The 16,943-nt window shown below is 44.6% G+C and overlaps 1 protein-coding gene and 1 pseudogene across 2 annotated transcripts; one reads left to right on the top strand and one right to left on the bottom strand.

Moving 5' to 3' along the window:
- Nucleotides 1-6,131: 6,131 nt before the first annotated feature.
- Nucleotides 6,132-10,518, bottom strand: LOC117857749 (delta(7)-sterol-C5(6)-desaturase). 2 transcript variants are annotated; one of them, XM_034740586.2, is made up of 3 exons: nucleotides 10,131-10,502; nucleotides 7,039-7,344; nucleotides 6,132-6,678 (listed from the first exon to the last, which is right to left on the bottom strand). In XM_034740586.2, the coding sequence occupies exons 1-3, from the start codon at nucleotides 10,360-10,362 to the stop codon at nucleotides 6,389-6,391; spliced, it is 828 nt and encodes a 275-aa protein (XP_034596477.1). In that variant the 5' UTR covers nucleotides 10,363-10,502; the 3' UTR covers nucleotides 6,132-6,388. The 2 variants fall into 2 exon arrangements, with proteins under 2 accessions (XP_034596477.1, XP_072150201.1); XM_072294100.1 differs by lacking the exon at nucleotides 6,132-6,678 and adding an exon at nucleotides 6,712-6,944 and having other exon boundaries at nucleotides 10,131-10,518.
- A 5,752-nt stretch (nucleotides 10,519-16,270) lies between these two features.
- On the top strand, nucleotides 16,271-16,943 carry LOC140222766 (uncharacterized; annotated as a pseudogene).

The following is a 16,943-nucleotide window of genomic DNA, read 5'->3' as shown; positions in this document are numbered from 1 at the left end:
TGGAAATTTTGGACCATGAGGGCCGGCCCAATCCAAGAGCCTCGCCATCCACCTCACGAAGAATCTATGGCGGCTCCTGCTGGCGTAAAATTCCGCGATGACGACGCGATTACCACCGGCAGATCGTCGACCGTGGCCGCCCGGGCGCAAGTCTTAGGATGGCGAAAGAAAGCTACGCCGTATACGCGCCTGCACGCCGCTGTCTGCCGTGGCCTACGCCTACGGCCTACCGATGCGACAAGCCAGGAACAACGCGCAGGTACGTGCAGGAGGTGCTGCTGACGAACAGGTGCTTACCACTTACCAGTCATAGCACTGTTCGAGTAATAACGAGTAAAAGCCGTATGAGCACTTTCCATATCCCTGTCAATCTGTCATGCACGGCGACTCGGCGAGGAGAGAACGAGAGATGGCGGGTGTGCGATGGACAACGCGGCATGCGAATCCTCCATCACTCGTCAGCAAGCATCCATCCGCGTGGAGACTTGGGACCCCCGAGGGCTGAGTTCTCTGAATCCTGATGATGCATACGAGGCCTTGTGACCTTTTTTAGAACTGACGAGACCAAACGGAGTCGAACAGAAACAAAAAGAAAAAAAAAAGTAAAGATCCTAGTTCCACATAGCATGGGATCGCCACTTTATAAGATGCAAGTTTTGGTGGCCACGCCACTTTGCGCCAAAGTTTGTTTGTTCGCTTCAGTGCGAGAGGACGGGAACCAAAAAAAAAAAAGAAAAAAGGAGAGGATCCTCTGCTCGCTAACGCTAATCTACCAGGCCCAGGCACCGGGTGTTCGTTCCATCAGACAGACCATCACTAGCAGACGTCGTTATCATCATTACGCGGCACAAAACCGCGTCGAGTTTGAATCTTGCCGCATGAAACAAACTCTCCCACGTAGTCATGCGTCGCCTGATGATTTGTCCACTGACCCCTTGGCCCCGGGGCAGCTGATCCAGCGATGAGTATTTGGGAGTGATGAACCTGGAGAACGCACGGCATTGTCAAAGCCTGCTCTCACAAGAATCAGAGAGGCTACGAGACAAGTTGATCGCACATGTAAGCGCGACCTGGTGACCCTGAGCCCGTAATCAAATTTGACCCACTGAGGGCCGTGTCGTATCATGGACCCACTGAGGCTCTGAAACATAATGGACTCTTAAGCAGGCCCATTTGCCATTCCCTGAAGACTTTTCAGACAAACAGGGGACTTCAGTACTTTAGATGGCGTTTGGATAGGCAGTGGGTTTGGGATAGGGAAATGTGCTGGGCTATGAAGGGTTGGGTTAGCGTTAGGGATACGAGAATTCAAACACAATCCATTGTTTGGCTGAAGCAAGTTTGGATTTGGATTTAAGTGGTCCCACGAGATAAAAAAAATAAAGCATATGGAACAGCTCATTGACTCACCGAGCTAGTCTTAGCTGCATCTCCCTCCATTTCAGCTCCTCCACGCAAACACGCGTACGCGACAGCGAGATGCTTGCGAGTTGCGAGGCGAGCGCAGTTCCTGCGGTCATGCGCGCGGGGCGAGCGCACCAGCGGCTCGATGTGCGCGAGGTGAGGGCAGCTCCGGTGCGGCGCCGCTCGCGTTTCCAGGTGGCCACGCGGCAACTCTTCACATTCTTATCCTCCATCCCGTCTCCTTCCTCCACTAGGCTGCCCGCGTGCTCGTGACCCTGCCGAGCCGATCGCCTCCACCCTTCAGCAAGGCAGCAACTCCAACGGAGTAGGCTCTAGTTTGTTCGCATCGGCTTCCATGGCGTCTGAATCAAATTCCATTCTACCTAGATTCACCTTTTCTCTACTCAAATCAATCTCCCCCTGTGAAATCCACAATTAGCACGAATTGGACTTTCGATTCTATGCCCCCGGTCGGACAGCGTCTCCGGCGGCACAAACATTCAAGGCAAGCAACAACTTCGGCGGCACGGCGGCCTGCGAGCGGACGGCGGGCTCGCACCGCGAGCAGCACGAATCTGACAGCCCGCGCGTGTGGGGCGGTAGCAACTCCGACGGCCTGCGTGCGAGGCAAGCGACGGCTCTGGCAGCTCGCGTGTGCAAAGTGACGGCAGCTTCGGCGGCCTGCATGGCGAGACAAGCGGCGGCTGCTGCGGTACGGTCCCGCCTTCTCGGGCTATGCTGCACGGATACAGATACGAATACATGTATCAATATCGGACGGATACGGATATGCGGATATGTTTCAGCATTCTTTTAAATATAAATAAATAATAATGTATTTGCAACAATAAACAGTAGGTTGTTACCAGCAAATAGTTCCATAAATTTTGTACATTAACAATCTAACACGTTTACAATGTTATAAGATTGCAATGCAGCTTTTTATTTCATTTCCTATCTTTTTTCCCTCTCTAAAGGATCTCTGCATGTTTTGTCTCTCTATGAGTGGTCATACCGTAAAATGGCTAGGATTGACTACAGGACAAAAGGAGATGGGTATTTCACGGGCGAATGGATAGAATCTCATCCTCATCCCCTCTGTTCCGTTGACTATAGCTTGCTCTCGCTCTATTCTTCCCCTCTCTCTCTCTCTCTCGTTGCAGCTGTGCAGGCGGACAACCGGGTTGCAGGTGCGTGGCGAGACTTGTTGCGCAGGGCGGCCGCCGGGACAGTTTCAAGCAGTCGGAGCCCCATACAAGCAAGCTCGAGCTTTGCAGCCGGAAGGGCCTCGCGCGCGCATGGCAGCGGCAGGCCATGCGGGGGCGGCGGCTTGGGGCGGTGACGCGAGCAGCAGCGCTAGCGAGCGACCGTGCAGGGCGTCTGGCTGTCGCCGGACCACGCGTGGCCGGCAGCACGGCCACGGCCTGGGCATGCCGTATCGCAAATACAGCTTTGATACGTACCCGCGAACGTATTATCTTTATTTTAATTTATTTTTATTCCGGATACTTCATGATACGTATCCAACACGTATCCAACCCGTATCCGATATGGGATAGGGCTCCTACTGCACGTATCTATGTAACGTAGCCAAGAGGTACCGCGTCAACCCGCTAGAGACGGCTCCTTCTGCACATATCCATGTAACGTAGCCGAGAGGTACCGTGTCAACCCGCTGCCAAGTCATAACCCACCCTCTCGTTAGGATAACGTTTATGCGAAAAGGGATACTTATTTTCCTATCCCAATCCATCTTTATTTCCCTATCCTACTATCCAAACATGGGATGCAATCTATTCCACCTCTCATTTCCCTATCCCAGCCGCCTATTTCCTACTTCCTAAACACCACCTTAGTATAAAATATTAAGCAAAATGAGTCAAAAAAAAAAGCAAAACACTCAGGATTACTAGCGGAGCTAGGTATTAGCCAAGGTGGGCCACGGCCCCCCGGTCCATGCAGATTTTTAAGCACCGGTACAGAAAAGCAAGTTACTGAGAGTAATTCCAGCAGACTCTCTAAACAGCCCTCCTTCAAATTTAGAGGACCAAGTCAAATAAACGAACTCCTGCAACTCCCTATTTTAGGGAGCCTTCAAATTTCCCCCTCCACCCTCCATTCCTAACAGTTCCTCTATCCATGTGGGTTATTGTTGGAGTTGAAGATATTTGTGTGGCCCATAAAAAAAATAAAAAGAACCCTATTTGACATTTGGAGGCTTTGATTTGAGGTCTATTACCGGAGTTACTCTGAGTTATGATAGCACAGAGTTGTACTCCCCCTGATAAAAAATGTAGGTCATTTTGAGTTTTCTAGATGCATAAATTTTGCTATGCACGTAAATATAAGGTTATGTAGATACATAGTAAAATCTATGAACTTAGAAAAGTCAAAACGATCTACATTTTGATACGGAGGGAGTAGCAGCTAGTAAGTCAGGCCATGCATGTTTAACTCTAGCAAGCCCACGTCACCATTAAAGTCTTTTTAAAAAAAATTAAGCAGGAGCACTGCTACGTCACCGTGCAAGTCTTATTGCAGTAAGAACATCAAGCAGCACGCCGGCACATAATTCATTGGAAGTCTCCATTTCAACTCTTGCACTAGGCCCTGTTTAGTTTCTCCCAAAATTTCAACTTTGACACTATGCAAAAAGAAGATTTTCCATCACATCAAACTTGCGGTACATGCATAGAGTACTGAATGTAGACGAAATCAAAAACTAATTGCACAGTTTTGTTGTGCTTTGCGAGACGAATCTTTTGAGCCTAATTAGTCAATATTTGGACAATAATTCACAAATACAAATGAAATGCTACAGTTGCGCTGCAGTAATTTTGATTGTCCAAAGTTAGACAACTAAACAAGTCCCTATTCTTTTCTTCGTCAACGTCCAAGCTTACAGCTGCTAGTATGTTGTACGTCTTTCCATTTTTGCCGAGACGGCTCTCTACTTTGCTGACTGCCCCTCCCTACGGCCAACGCGTGCCCGTCGCCGGCCTTCACCCATCCACCGCTCTGAGCTTGTGCCGGCTTCCACTGGATTGCTTAGCTAACTGTGCAATTACTGTAGCAACCGACCCCTCCTTGAGTTTATTCCTAACTCCGCCGCTGCTCAGGATTATCACTGTTTAGGTTGGTGATACATTTGGTGGCTTTGACAGCGACAGTGATAATAACGATCTCAAGCTTTGGACAAAATGATGTGGAGGGCAATCTCAATTCTCAAGCTTGGACAAAACGATCGGATAGCGTTTTAGAAATCAAGCAAGGCGATGTGTGTAGTGTGGTGTGGACGGCCACGACAAACTGAGATGCAGATGTGTCCCTGGCAGACCGCCATTTTTCCGCCGTCATGCCCATAAAAAGAGACGTGTAGCATAACCGCGTGACTTCTCCTTTTAGCATGTCGTGATCGGAAACATGGAGTTCGAACAGAAACCAACCAAATGCCCTTGTCACCCAAACTGTCGAGACTCGAGACAGGTAAAGCATAATAAATGGCGCTATTTTCTTCGAGCCAAAGCAGTCTCCATGTTTATTTATCTTTCTCAAATGCACTTGTCTATCCTTTGCTACCGGGAATTAAGCATACAGCTTCGTGACAGCTTCTTATTGTAAAAAGTACGAAGCTCTCAAATAAACAGTGAATTTTTAGTACAGCTTTCGAAAAGCTGGAAGCTCAGCTTTCTAAGTTTATATGAAAAGTTCAGTTTTATATGTTTTTCGTAGCTTTCTAAGCTCAGAAATCCAAGGTCTGTTAGTTTGAGTGGTAGCTTTTGAATTTTTTTTTAAAAAGTTGCTGCTGACTTTTTTTCCCGAAAAGGCAACACTATCTCTTAAAAGATGTGTTTAGCTTTCTGAGCTCAAAAAACTACAAAAAGCTCGAAAAACTGAAAATGAGTTTTTCAGCTTCTCATCAGCTTCTCATATAAACTCAGTAGAAAAACTTCTGCTTCCCATACAAACTCAGCTTTTCCAAACTTCTGGCTTTTCAAAAGCTGCACGAGAAGAGGATTTTCGAAAGCTACACTGGAAGTTTGCTATTTGTTTGAGCTTCTAGCTTTTTCACGCTGAGAAGCTACCAAGAAGCTCAAACAAAAGAACCTAAATACATCTTCAAAGATGGTATTGACTTTTCAAAACCAAAAACCAGCAACACACACGAGAAACTGAGAAACTAAAAACCAGCAACACACACGAGAAGTTTACTATTTGTTTGATCTTCTAGCTTTTCTCTCAACGCTGCTAGAAAGCTTAAATAAACAGAACCTTAAATACCAGCAGCCTCTCAAACAAGCTCAAAATCTGCCGCTCAAACAAACAGGGCTCAATTAGGAGTTAAAATTCCAAGAAAATGGAGTTAAAATTCCAAGAAAAATTAAAAGAAAAAAAAGGATGAATACTCAAAATCTGCAGCTCAAACAACAGTCCTTAGCTAGGAGTTAAAATTCCAAGAAAAAGGAGTTAAATTCCAAGAAAAATTAAAAGAAAAAAAGGATGAATACAGCACTGCCTGCACAATCAAGGCTGCATTGTGAGCAAAGTGTTTTTACCTTTCAGAACGCACGAAAGGATGCAAGGCTCTTCGTTTTAAACGAAATAGACATGGCCATTGGTTTCAAATCTGGCCTTCGTTTGGCTAGACCACAAACCCAAGCAAAGCAACATCAAGAAACAGAGTAACGCATGTCCAGAAAGGCAGAAACTGCAACATACTCAGCAGGTACAGGAAAAAATTGTACATTCTATATTGACTTGGAAGTGCCGAATTGTACAGGCGTCTGGAATCCAGAATGCGTCTACCAAACTTTTATTCGTTCCTGGATTCCATTGCATCACAAGAAACAGTGCTAAATTACGGGAGAAACACAACATATATGGACCTAGCGTACTGAAGTAAACAAACCGATGCTTCAGGCTACACAAAGTGCCAAGCAGAATAGAAACCCCACACAGCACAGCACACGGGAGAAGACACAGCTCACTTGTTCTTGAGGATATCTACTGGTTCGCGCAGCGTGCCAAACATCCAGTCCATCCAGATAGTGTAGTGGCCATAGTTGTGGCGGTAAGTTGTGTGGTGAATGGTGTGGTAGCCAGCACCCATGACTGGCCATATCTTGCCATGAATGCAGTCGTGGATGTTTGCTGTCCACACAGCCTCCACGAATAAGAGGGCGATGTGCGTCCTAAAGTGTGTTGGGAAAATGAAGAGGGCAAACACATGTGGTATTGCTTGCAAAATCCCATCCACTGGATGAAATGCCAGCCCTGGAAAGCAGCAAATCCATAAATTACGCATGCTAAAACGACACTCGAAGTAAAATTGGACTGGGAAAAAATTGCAAACTAGAAGTAAACATTAAGGAACTATGTTGTTGTCCAGAAATAGTAGAACATACATGGAACTCACGTACCATGTACAGTTACTGGTTTATTGATGCCCTCATGTTAAGAAACAAGTAGAAATACTGAATTCTTCTTCCAACATTTTGAAGTAACAAGAGGGGGGAATGTGTGTTAATTTACTGTCACTCCTGTTAGCTATCTACAGCCTTCAGATCTTGCCCACAGAAAAATACTAAAACAAAATATCAAAAAATAAGAATGAATTAAGGCAGTAAATCTTACCAGCAAATGGAGACAGAGTATTTTCCTTGTTGTAAATATGGTGGGTTGCATGTAGATATTTGTATAATGGCTTTATGTCATGCAACTCTCTGTGCATCCAGTAAATTCCAAACTCCACAAAGATGAGATATAAAGCCAAATTAATGAAGTACATGGGCACACCAACTTCGCTGATATTAAAGAAACACCGTGTCCATCCACTCTCAATCATGTACTCAGATACAGTTGGAAGAGCACAATAGAAAGGCATAGCCTTTGACGCGACAATTATTTGCTTCCTCATAGCTTCATTTGTAGGGACGGAATCTGCATCAAACACTAATTTTAGATCAAACCTTGCATAGCAATAGACATAGTCACACAAATTTTGAGAGTATAAGACAGTAATAATATTACAAATAGTATTAGAACACCTTACACAATACACAGGGTAAAACCATTGTACTAACAACAATTACATTGGTCCTCCACATACTTTTATACGAACATATCCAGGCAAGGTTGTTCTTAATTTTTTTGAAATGATCTGAGACAAGTCCCTCTATGTGCAGTCCAAGCACACATGCAGCATACTCATTAACAGTTGCTGTTGTTACAGTTGACATTTAAAGAAAAAATATACAGAATATTTCCATTCTTGAGAAACAAAATAATTACATTATGCAGTACAAATAGATGCCGCCAGCTGCAGTTTACTGAGATCTAAAAAAACATCAACTAAGCTTGGAGATCAAGAAGGGATATCATAATGTATGATTGTCAGGCCCAGTTACAATACATTGTTACTGTTTGTAATAAGTATGGCTCACCACAACATGGCACACTAGAACAAGTTAACAACTACCAAGTGATGAAGTGAATGCCTGTTAATCAAATAACAACCTAAGCATAGAAATGATTATAAGGACACTTTTGCCAACTACACTCTTTATCCCTAATTTGTGAAGCACAACCTAGGAGATAAGACAAAACAATGATGGTCACTGTAAGAACATGCGGAAGTGAACATATGTCATCGAGAAATCTTAGTAAATCCACTAGAGGAACTGAAAAATGAAAAGGAGGGGTGAAGTAGAAATTCTAAAAGAATTACACGGGCCTTTTAGAACTATGTTTTAGGGGGTGTTTGGTTCCACAGACTAAAGTTTAGTCCCTGTCACATCGAATGTTTAGATACTAATTAGGAGAACTAAACATGAGCTAATTATAAAACCAATTGCACAGATGGAGGCTAATTCGTGAGACGAATCTATTAAGTCTAATTAGTCCATGATTTGACAATGTGATGCTACAGTAACTATGTGCTAATCATGAATTAATTAGGCTTAATAGATTCATCTCGCGAATTAACCTCCATCTGTGCAATTAGTCTATGTTTAATACTCCTAATTAGTATCTAAACATTCGATGTGACATGGACTAAACTTTAGTCCGTGGAACCAAACACCCCCTTAGTACTATCACAACATCACAATATTGGTGAGCATGTTTCCTCAAAGAATTGCATATTTCAACCCTTCCAAAAGATTGATATGCTCCATTTTACAATATTCTATTGTATCATGCAACCGTACAATATTTTTTTCAATTCACTGAGACACCAGTGGGGTAAAATATTAATCTAATGGTTTTTAAGGAAATATTAATTTAATTGTTTAATACGTAGGACCTAGCAATTATACAACAAGGTGGCCTAGCACTTGTGTTAAGGGTAGTATCAACACGAAGTCCAGCTAAAACAAATCGAATTATCAGAATAATTCTCTTCCTGTATTCCACTTGGTCTGAAACACCAAGAAAGCAAATGCAACCTGATCCCACATGGGCATGCAAGTCAAATAGTGCTACCTACATGACAGGCTAGCTTGCTCCTGTTATATATTAATTCAATCAAGAAGGCCCAATTGAGTGATCCAGGAAGGCCACATGAATTAAAAATATCTAGCAGTTTCACAAGCACTATCACATACTTTTGAATGGATATCAGGACAACCGATGCTCCAACTACATTCCAGAATAAAAGCTGTACAATAATACTAACATGGAAAAGGGACGGTGAGCCTAAAAATGCTCAAGACAGGGCACACGGAAACAGTAGCCAGTAGGTAAGACATAAGCTAACATTAATATTAAGCACTTGATAGGAACGTCCAGTGCACAACATGTGGTTGAGCATAGGAGCCAGACAAGAGCATTGGAACGACATCACAGAACTTTGTTTAGCAATCCAAACACATGAGCCGAGTGCCGGCTCCCTTTATCTGTCAGTGCATCTACCTTGATTGGCGGCCTTGCCACGAACAAGAAGGGGTGGTAAAACAGGTAGCAGAGTATAATTAATTCAACCTGGTCAGAAGCAGAAATTTAGACCCTTTTTTATTAAACTAAAATTGCTTAGCTGCAGCCAACCTCAGTCTCTGTAAACACCTCGTAACAATATGCTGCTTACGGGCTCAAGTAATTAAGCAATAAGCAGTAATTGCTTAGCCAAACCGAAGTCTTCACAAAGCAGAATAAACAGTCATGTAAGTTTCTGTTTAACAAGCACAAAGGCATGCATTTCACTAACTTAGGCACTTAGCCAAGAAGGAAATTCTGTCCTCCAACTCCAAGATCCATTCAGATGATTGTTGTGTCTACCAATGAAGCAAATCCAATCCACAGCGCTACCCCCAAACCATCACACCTCCCAACCAAAACAAGCTGGAAAACAATATGACAATTCCGCGACAAAAATCTTCCAGGGCCACATCTCACTGCCTATGATAGCTATTACGAGATGGAGATCGAAAGCAACGACACGCCGAGGACCATAAAACGCACCACAAAAGGCCTCCTAGATCAAGCCAAAAGCTTCCCGAAAGGAGCGGACATTCGGGATCGAAAGTCGCCAGCTTCCCCTTTCCGCGTGAATAGCAAATCCCTTACCGGCATTACCGCAAAACCCTCGAATCATCGACTCAGAAAGAAAATCTCGAAGCAAACGTAAATCCCTCTCGTTAAGCACATGACAGGGGGCGCCCAGATCCTGATAAAGAACAAATCGGCAGCTGCAGTAGGAGGGTCGGGGAAGGGAGGGAGAAAGGCGGGACCTTTGGGGATGTAGGCGTTGCGCTTCCAGTAGTAGATGACGAAGCACCAGAGGAAGCCGGAGATGAAGTAGAGGAGGTAGCCGCCGACGCAGTTGCGCATCCACGACTGAACCGGGTGCGGCAGGCCGCGCCACCAGTTGCCGGGCGCCACCGCGCTGAGGACGACCTCGTTGTACCACCCCGTCTCCGCGACGAAGCGCCCGAGGTAGTCGCCGCTATGCGCCGCCGCCATAGCCGGCGGCCGCCGCACTAGGTGTGGGGCGGTGGATTCGTTGGGGTGGGTCGTGGGGAGCTGTAAAGCGGCGGAAGCGTGTTTTAAATGGATCTGTGGTCTGTGGTGTGCAGGTACCGCCGTGCCGCCATGTGGAGAGGAAGAGGATGCCATTCGCCCAGTTCTTTTCCGGCGTATAAACCAGGGCGAGTTCGCGGAAGGAGAAATTTTTTGCTACAAATTTTGGTCGGCATTCCAGAGCCGTCTGATCGCCATCCAACATGTCACGAGCCCTCTTTTTTTAACTTTCAAAAATCGGTCTCTATCTCGTCTGCTCAACTCCTCCATCTCATCTCCAAAAACAGAAGACAAAAACAACGCCTGCATTGTCTCGTCCACCATCGCCTCGAGGACTCCTTTAAGAAGAGCTAACGAGAAGGAAACCTCATAAGTCAACCCGTCCTCCTGATCTGCGGCTTGCTATCAACGTGAGAATGGGATCAACTAAAACTACTTATGATTTTAGTGACTAAAGCGTAACAGGTACGAAGATATAAGCGAGAAATGTATGAACCCCCTCGGTGAGGATAAGGTGATGGAATTGATAGAGATATTTACACCAAAGTAGAATAGGCAAATTGATAAAAGGAAATATAAATGGTGAATTGGTGTTATAGATGAGACGAAGAAAGGATAGTTGTGTATGTGTATACGTACCTCTTATATTTGAACTCGTACGAAAACTTTTTGTCTAATAGCAGAAACATCAATCTTTTCTTTTTAAAGAGGAGCTGATGGCTCAACTAATTTATTGGCCTAGTATGTATTAATAAAGAAAGCGACATACATTAAAAAAAAGTACAAAGAACAACCGCCCACACAAATAAAGCGATACTAAGACAACCACTTCAATAAAGAAACTGCTAGCAAGTCTACCTCTCACAGTCCCACCTAAGAGTCACCCTGAATGCCGCAACAACATTAATCTAGAAATAGTTACTCCATGATATCTCAAAAGATGACCTCAACAAGGTCAAATTCTGCGCTGCTCGAGCCAGATGCCAATCCAAGCACGTTGGCGTAAAGCAATCCATGAAAGCGAGGTCTTTTCAAAAAGGAAATAATAGCTGGTGAGCACAATTTTAAGTATGATAAAACGGAGCATATCAGATTGCGCATAGCAATCGAGTCAAGTCCGTTAATCACTTGTTCTTGAGATTATTTTTCCAACAAGGATTTTGTTCGGTTAATTCCGTATTGGAAAGGATTAATTATTGACGCCCCTCGACGGGATTAACCAAGGCCGGAGAGTTACGGTGAGATTCCAGGATGCCACTATTGCTGGTAGTTCACCGTAGCGCTAACTGCCAAGTATGTCGCGCAGCACGGAACAGCTCCACATGCCTGCACACTGGATGTGGAAACGGCAGCAGGACGGACAGGCCTCTCTGAACAGTGATCACCGTGGCCCGTGCCCCGTGGGACGTGCTGTCTGTCCACTGGCCATTGGGCCCCACGCATCGCTAGACTAGCGGTAGAACGCATGCGAAACATCGTGCGCCCAAGGTATTGCGAGGAGGACAGGATCATAGATAGAATACGCTCGCTTCGCTGGGCTGCCCAAGCGAAACATTCATCTGCAACCGCGCATGCACGTCTACGACCTGGACACTGCAGCACAGCAGCAGTGATTCAACGAAACGACGGCGCTCGTTCGGGAGCGCCGTAAAGGGCTCACGGACATGTTGGAATTCTTTTTGGTGTTTGCCCATCTGATCTGAATTCTAACCAAACCTAAGCCAGTAATCGGGGCTAGTAGGGGTGTTTGGTTATTTAGTTCGAGCTAAAGTTCTTGTCGTATCGAATGTTTATACTAATTAGGAGTATTAAATATAGACTAATTACAAAACCAATTGCACATATGAAGGTTAATTTGCGAGACGAATCATTAAGTCTAATTAGTCTGTGATTTGACAATGTGATGCTACAGTAAATATATGCTAATCATGAATTAATTAGACTTAATAAATTCGTCTCACGAATTAGCCTCCATCCGTGTAATTAGTTTTATAATTAACTCATGTTTAATCCTCCTAATTAGCCTTCGAAGATTCGATGTGACATGGACTAAACTTTGGCCCCGTTTGGTTACGTTTGCTTATTTTTAGCACCCGTCACATCGAATATTTAGATACTAATTAGGAGTATTAAACGTAGACTATTTACAAAACCCATTACATAAGTGGAGGCTAAACGGCGAGACGAATCTATTAAGCCTAATTAGTCCATGATTTGACAATGTGTTGCTACAGTAACATTGGCTAATGATGGATTAATTAGGCTTAATAGATTCGTTTCGCCGTTTAGCCTCCATATGTGTAATGGATTTTATAAATAGTCTACGTTTAATACTCCTAATTAGTATCTAAATATTTGATGTGACACGTGCTAAAAATAAGCAAAGGGAACAAACACCCCATTATCTCAAGGATCAAACACCCCTAAACAAACAAAGATCCATTTGGACCGGCTGGGGTACCCAGAGCAGCACAGGAAATGTTTACTCGAGGGACTGACAAGTGCCCGTACTTTACCCTTTTCAAAAAAAAAACAGAGAGGAGTATCTGTATCCATAATTTGAACGCTGAAACAGTGTGTGGCCATCCCGTGAACAGTCCACAGATTTGGTTGGAGTGGTGCGGTGGTTCCCGGCCCCCGACCCGGAATGGCCGCTCGCCCCCTGCGCATAGCGCCAAGTCAACCAGCCGCGGCCGCATCCGCCATCCGGACATCCGGTCCTGTCCGGTAGCGAGTGCGACCCACACCGCCACGCGCACGTTGGCTTGCGACAGCTAGAGCTAGCTCAACCCGTAGTACGTGTGGGTGCTGCAGCCTCCTCGATCAAGCACGGCACGAGAGCGCGCCACTGCCGCGCAATCTGGGCAGTGAAGCTGGTGCCCGCTCGGCGGATGGGCCGGGCGACAGGCGACGTGTTAGCAACCAAAAATTGATGATTTCGGACATTTCTAGGGTGGGTGGCTGTGCATCAAGTCTTGATAATAGGGGGGCTGGCCACCCTACCAATCTCTAATAGACGAACTGCGGTCAGGTTCTCGTGCTTTTCTCGAAAGCCCAATGAGCCACTTCGCCCGCTGATCCACACGATTGATTTGCGAGGCTCAATTCATCGAACGGTTGTAACGGTCCTCCCAGTTCGAGTTTTTTTCTAACGTTCGAGAACTCTCCATCCCTCACGCTGTTCCTTGTTGTGTCGCGTCATTCATTCCAGAACTTTGCTCGAATCGACGAACGCTATGTTCCCTGTTCAGCGGTCAAGCAAACAAGCAAATTTGCTGAGAAATATCGTCGGCACATCAACGAACCGCATGGTGCGGCAGTCAGCAAAGCAGGAGTTGCGAGGCTAAGGCGGCTCGTGGTAGGTGCGCAGCGGCCGAAATCCTTCCGTTAACTTTCTTGGTGCGCCACACATTGCCAAGGAGCCCCACCACACACACTACCCCGTCGATGCCGACCTTGGGCTCGACTCAATGGCCCGATCCTGCACGATCTGCACAAGCACAACTCTAGTTGCTGCATTGGAGGAACAAAACAAGAGAACAGGATGGAGGCCGATGGAAACGAGTAGCAGTGAGAGAGACAAAGATAGAACTATCAGAAGTTCTAAGCTTCCACAATTCCACGTCTCAAGACGCGTGCCACAGCGCCCAGGCCTGATCGAAATGCAGGTGAAGCGCGGAGCAGCTGGTTGGCCAACACCCTCAATAGTCACTAGTAGAATTTGCATTTCATTACCATTCTAATAGACGAATCGCGGTCAAGTTCTCGTGTTTTTTCTCAAAACCCTGATGATCCACGTCGCCCGCTGATCCAGGCGGTTGATTTGCGGGGCTCAATTCATCGGACGGTTGTAACGGTCCTCCCAGTCAGGGTTTTCCGTAGCGTTCGAGAACTCTGCATCCCTCACGTCGTTCCTTGTTGTGTCGCGTCATTCATTCCAGAACTTTGCCTGCATCGACGAACGCTACGTTCCCTGTACAACGGTCAAGCAAACAAGCAAGTTTGCTGAGAAATACCATTGGCGCATCGACGAACCGCAGGGTGCAACTGTCAGCAGAGTAGGAGTTGCGAGGCTAAGGCAGCTTGTGGCAGGTGCACGGTGGTCGAAAATCTTCCATTAACTTTCTTGGTGCGCCACACATTGCCAAGGAGCCTCACCACGCACACTACCCCATCGATGCCAGCCTCGGGCTCGACTCGATGGCCCGTGCCTGCACGATCTGCACAAGCACAACTCTAGTTGCTGCATTGGAGGAACAAAGCAAGAGAATGCACAATCTTCACAAAGCACAACTCTAGTAGCAGTGAGAGAGACAGAGATAGAATTATCAGAAGTTCCAAGCTTCCACAATTCCACATCTCAAGACGCGTGCCACAGCGTCCAGTCTCGGTCGAAATGCAGGTGAAGCGCAGAGCAGCTCGTTGGCCAACACCCTCAGTAGTCCCTACTGGAATCTGCATTTCATTACCATTCTCTATGGCTAAATAAAATAGTAAATAGCCACCATTTTCTTTTGAGTTTTGTCGATGAATATGTAAACATGTATGTTGTACATACACAAACATGCACTTCAATTAACTCAGTAAAATTCAATTTATTCAATTTCAAATACAGCTACTTGTTATGGGTATGACGACTCATTTTGAAAATTGTGCGTGGCAGTTCAGTCTCACCTATAAACAAGCGAACTCTATTTTCAGTCCGACATCACATGGGCTATACATATCATGTTTCCAACCATTTTAGCCATAAGCACAAATTGATGATCTATACTATTCAAACTATTCCTTCAAACTATGCAGTACAAAACATATATAGAGGTGGATTTTAAATTGTAAATGAGGTCCAAATTTTTTGAATATATTTCATGTGCAACTATCAATGTATGTATTTCTAAATGGTGGAGCATTACTACAGTTCGTGATGACTTAGGAAAATTTTAGTTTCCAGAGTCCATTCACTTGAATTCAACTTGTACGCAGACATCTCTGATTAATGCCATTATATGCAATACCCATAACCAATGTTGATAAAATCTAACTTGCACAATTTCATTTTTTTTACCACTTACGCAGCAATAGGTGTCGCAAAACTTGAATTGTCCAATTCACAAAACGTGTTAAGCGTGATTGTCTAGCTACATGCTTACATACAAGGTCAAAACATGCCCAAATGCTATGAATGCACTAATAAAGTGGCCCAATCCAATTAGGCGTGGCGTTGCCGTGCCTATGTTTGTAGTCACCATCATATTTGGGCTGCCCGTCATGCCAAATAACCGATCAGGAGGATTAAAATAGAGACAGAGTTCATCTAATTTAGAGTTCAATTTATAAAAGCATGTTGATATTTAAACTAGAGACCTCCAAAGATTGGACCAGATATTATGAAAGAACAAATATCTTCAAAGATTGGACCAAATATTCATAAAGATCTAAGAGCTCCAAAGATTGAAACAAATATTCCCTGATATTTCAAATGTAGCTCAAGACAAAATCTTCGGATAGAATTTTACGTCAATTTTTACATCTTTTTTTCACTAGATTCAACTTGATCTTTTTTTCACTAGATTCAACTCAAGGTTGACTAAGGACAACTCAGTCGATCTGATCTATTACTTTTATAGTGTCTTACTACCTTTTAAATCTTCAATTTATGTTCACCTCTTGATCTTAACGAATGGGGCGACACCTTAGCCTTGCTACCCAACTTAGGGCAAATCAGCGATACTCAGTTACTCATGCCTCAAAAAAGGATTGATGCCATTGATGCACTCATATCCCTATCACCATTGCACAAGACAGAGCTGCTCCCTATAGAAATAGGAAAGGCACATTGTCTCAGAACGTGATGTGCGCATGTGACTTTGATTTAAATTTCACTTTCATCTCTTGTGGGTGGGAAGGATCTGCATCCGATGCAGGAGTCCTATGCTCTGCTCTTGCAAAGGGGTTTCATGTGCCTGTGGGGAAGTTCTATCTTGTAGATGGTGAATATACAAATACACCCTCATTCATTGCTCCGTATCGAGGAGTTAGGTACCACCTTAGCGAGTTTAGGAGGCATGGAAATTAGTATGTAAATTACAAGGAATTGTTGAACCATCAGCATGCTCAGCTTCGCAATCATATTGAAAGGGCTTTTGGCTTGCTGAAGAAGCGGTTTCCAATTCTGAAAGTGGGTACATTTCATCCAATTGAGAATCAGATTAAAATTCCAACGGTAGCTGCAGTATTTCACAATGTCATTAGAGGGCAAAACAGGGATGAAGGGTGGTTGGATCACCAACCAAATCATATCAACCCATCTGATTATGTTGATTTGCCAGGGGGGGTAACAACTACCAAATGAAGTGCAACCTAATGATGGAAGCACCCTACGAGATCAAATTGCCCTTCAGATGTGGTCTGCCCACAATAATTGGTTGAAGCATAAATGTACTATTTTTTTTTTGCTTGATTGCTTATTTCTGTACTGGTTTTTGCTTGTTTCTAATCTTGTTTATTTCTTGCAGCCATGTTAA

Source organism: Setaria viridis, chromosome 5, assembly GCF_005286985.2.
Source record: "Setaria viridis chromosome 5, Setaria_viridis_v4.0, whole genome shotgun sequence".
Lineage (NCBI taxonomy): Eukaryota > Viridiplantae > Streptophyta > Magnoliopsida > Poales > Poaceae > Setaria > Setaria viridis.
This window is presented reverse-complemented; position numbering and strand designations above follow the sequence as displayed.